The 3,343-nt window shown below is 55.8% G+C and overlaps 1 protein-coding gene across 1 annotated transcript; it reads right to left on the bottom strand.

Moving 5' to 3' along the window:
- Positions 1-8: 8 nt before the first annotated feature.
- On the bottom strand, positions 9-2,384 carry NGA_0238500 (alpha beta hydrolase fold protein; the record flags this gene model as incomplete). The annotated part of the gene is made up of 6 exons (XM_005854500.1): positions 1,979-2,384; positions 1,567-1,623; positions 1,153-1,265; positions 695-815; positions 522-673; positions 9-197 (listed from the first exon to the last, which is right to left on the bottom strand). Coding segments are annotated over exons 1-6 (684 nt in total), but the record flags the coding sequence as incomplete, so codon positions are not given.
- Between the last annotated feature and the right edge of the window lie 959 nt (positions 2,385-3,343).

Here is a 3,343-nt window from a genome sequence, read left to right as displayed (position 1 = left end):
CCCCCTTCCGTCGAGCATTTACTTACCCCCCAAATCCCAATGACGGGCACCTGGATCTGTGGAAGCAATTCTTCTGGGGAAGGTCCTGCGGGCGCCCGAAGGACCTTGAGGAAAACTTCCTCCGCCCCATCGTCCAGCCCGGGCGTGAGCAGCACATCCACCAGTTCGTCGTCGACCGCAGTTTCGTTCCCGTACACCTGGGATGCCCGGAAGAACACGAGGCAGGCGGGCAAAAGGATGGGAGAGAGAAGGGTTAGGAAGGGCCATAGGATCCCAGGATCCTTTAAGCGGGGGGTGCGTGGTGCTGAGGTGGAGTCGATGGCCGCACAGGTCTCGTTCCCAATGTGGGGACGAAGCGGGAAAAATACACACGCCCCCCCCCCAAAAGGCCGCCAACTTCCGTCACAAACATAAGTATCTTGTCCTGCCCGTGTCATGGATCCGCAAGCTCCTCCGACGGAAATGCGTCGTGCCACCGTGCCTCCATACGGGAAGCTTAAAGCCCCTCCGCTTGTCCCTACCTGAGCCAAGACCGAGCGGACGTTCTCCTCCGTCCGAAACCGCTGGAAGAGTCCCGGGCCAAAAATGTCCCCAAACAAAACGACGCGGACAAAAATCCACAGCGGGCGCAGGATCCAGGGCAATTCCTCCTCCCGGAAACTCGTCAGCCCCCCTGCACAGTTAAAAAGCACACAGCCCTTCACTGTCTCCGCTCCTCGGGCCACCGCCACCATCAGGGTCAAGAGCCCGCCAATGCTGTTCCCGCCCACGGTCCATCCGTGCGTGGTGGAGGCTGTGCCGCGCGCTTCCATTTCCTGTCCCACCGTGTGGTCGGATAAAGCCCGAGCACGTTCAGATAAAGCCCGAGCACGTTCAGATAAAACCCGAGCACATAAGCCCAGCTCTGACAAGGCAGGTTCTCCTGCCTGTGGGGGGCGCCCCGCCTGCGGAGATGCCACATTCTACGCAGACTTGACCAAACATGCTTGTCAAATAGTTAGACTTCAACGAATACTCATGTCCCCATATCCGAGCCAGGATTGTATGTATATATATAGAGAGAGAGAAATCCGAGCAGGTGTATCTATATATAGAGAGAGAAACTTCAACAAAGACGTTCATCCACACATCCGAGCCCGTGTCGAACTTTACCTGCATGAAGTCCACCAAGAGGTCTCGCCACAGCTCCAGTTCGTAGTCGACCCCTGCCTTGACTTTATCGCTCCCGCCGAAGCCTAGGAGGTCCACGGCAAACACCCGGTACCCTGTGTGAAGGGGAGGAGGGGGGAAGGCGGAGTCCCCTTGATTACGTTGGCAATTGGAAAGCGTGGATTTGATTCGAATGACCGGGCTGGCGGTCCGCACGCGGGGTTCACAGTCTTGGAAGGACCATCCTCCCCAAGGACGTGCTCCCCACTCCATTCCCTCTTGTGTACGGGGCATTCGAACGCATGTTCCATCCCATCCAGGACCACACCCTCGCGCGCCAGGACCGAAGATCGCCGGTGCTCGGGCTTTTTCTCCCCATCCCTTTCAACCTCCGTTTCAACCGAATCGAGGACGTACCCAACGGCGGCAGGTCTCTGAATTGGTTCCGGAAATGGCCGACGGACGCGCCAAAACCTAAGAATAAGAGGGGAAACAAGAATGGGCGCCATGCCCATCATGCTTGGCGGTGAGAATTCGGTTCTACATATTGTTTGGGAGCTGGGATTTTATATCTTATGAATTATTTCACGACCATTTGGAGGCCACAGGATCGCTTCTTCGACAGGTACCCACCGTGAATCAAAAGGATTGGGGGAGCCTAAGGTCGGGCAGTGCCAGGCGCAGTTGAAAAACACAATGCAGTGAGGGGAAATGAGGTGTGAGAAGCTTGGGCTGAGAGACAGGAATGCCCCTACGAAAAGGCCACTAAAACACAGCGTTCATAGAGCCATCCCATACTTTCCATTCCCATCCGACCCCCTCCTCCTACCTCCGCATCGCCCTCCACTCGGTAGTTTATTCGGTGACCTCTCCATGTCCATGCTTCGAAGGTACGCCGAGGCGGGCGGCGGGAGGGCTGGGGAGGGGGAGAGGGAGGGGCCTCCACTGTGCCAGCTCGAGAAGGTCCTCCGCGGGCGAATGGAAGAAAGGGATCACACCACGCCGAGCTGGGTCGAAGCTCGAGAAAGAAAGGTGCTCTTTGGATATTGGATGCGGGCCCGGTACTCGATGGGCACCAAGACTGCGGCCGGGCGAAATAAAAGGCCCGTGACATGGTCAGGATGTTGACTAGGGTCAGAAAGAAAAGGCGGTGCTCTCCCGGCCATCGCCTTTTTCTTATCCCGTCCGCAGTGGACCGCATGGAATTCCAGCGCACTTCCTCTGTGGCTGGTATTGCGTTGCGAAAGAGGTTCGATTATCATACTGTCCTGTTTCCCCCCCACGTAGGGGAGGCTTCGTACTCTTACGTCCTTCGCTCAACTTCAACCGTTACGGATTAGCCTACCCCTTTGAAAGCTCCGCATGCCGTTGGATAAAATCACGTGTCCCGGACGAAAATATAATCCACATACATAGTGTACACGTATTCTTGGCCTGCTGTTGTCATGGCTTAAATTCTGAGCCTTGAGGTCAAGATGTTTGCATTCAGCCGGACTGGCGCTTAACCTCCCCCTCCGTGTAAAAAGTAAGAAAATCTAAAATTAACAGTCACGAGACACAATTTACCCTCAAGCTTAGAAGGAAAAAACGAGGGCTTTTACAATTATGTGCCATATCTTTCGGGTCACGCAAACATCTCAATCGCGCATCGCTCCACGTGCGAGTCCATAAACAAATCGGTGGGATCGCTGTCTGTGGGAGGGAGCACACGGACAGGGTAGCTCCACCGCAATTTCGAAGTGCGAGCCGGAGTAACGGTCTCAGGGCACCCACTTTCGATTCCCGTACCCACCCCCAGCCCCTCCTCCTCCCCTTCTTCTTCCTCCTCCCAAACCACGCCCACCTCCTCCCCCCCTTTCCCCCAAGAAGCTAGCAACCGGGCATTGATCCTCTCCAAGCGAGCTTTCTCCTCATCGGCCACGGCGGCTGCTTCGTCCAAGGCGTCTTCCTCCTGATTGGTGACAAATTCGAAGCAAACCTTCCATTCCAGGGAGGTAAAGGGCGTGACAAAGCTGGGGGTGGCGTCGATTGGAATCTGGGAAGAAGGAGGGGAGGGAGGAAGAGAGGGAGGGGAAGACAGGGAGGATGAAATTGAGCGAGCGAGGGAGTTGAGTCAATAGATCAAGAAATTTGAATTATGGAAGAGGGGAGCTGAAAGGGAGGAAGGAAAGGCTTGGCCGTGGACATCTGAACC

This window comes from Nannochloropsis gaditana, assembly GCF_000240725.1.
Source record: "Nannochloropsis gaditana CCMP526 unplaced genomic scaffold scaffold485, whole genome shotgun sequence".
In the NCBI taxonomy this organism is placed as follows: domain Eukaryota; class Eustigmatophyceae; order Eustigmatales; family Monodopsidaceae; genus Microchloropsis; species Microchloropsis gaditana.
Note: the sequence above shows the minus strand (reverse complement) of the source record. Positions and strands in the feature narration are given on the sequence as shown.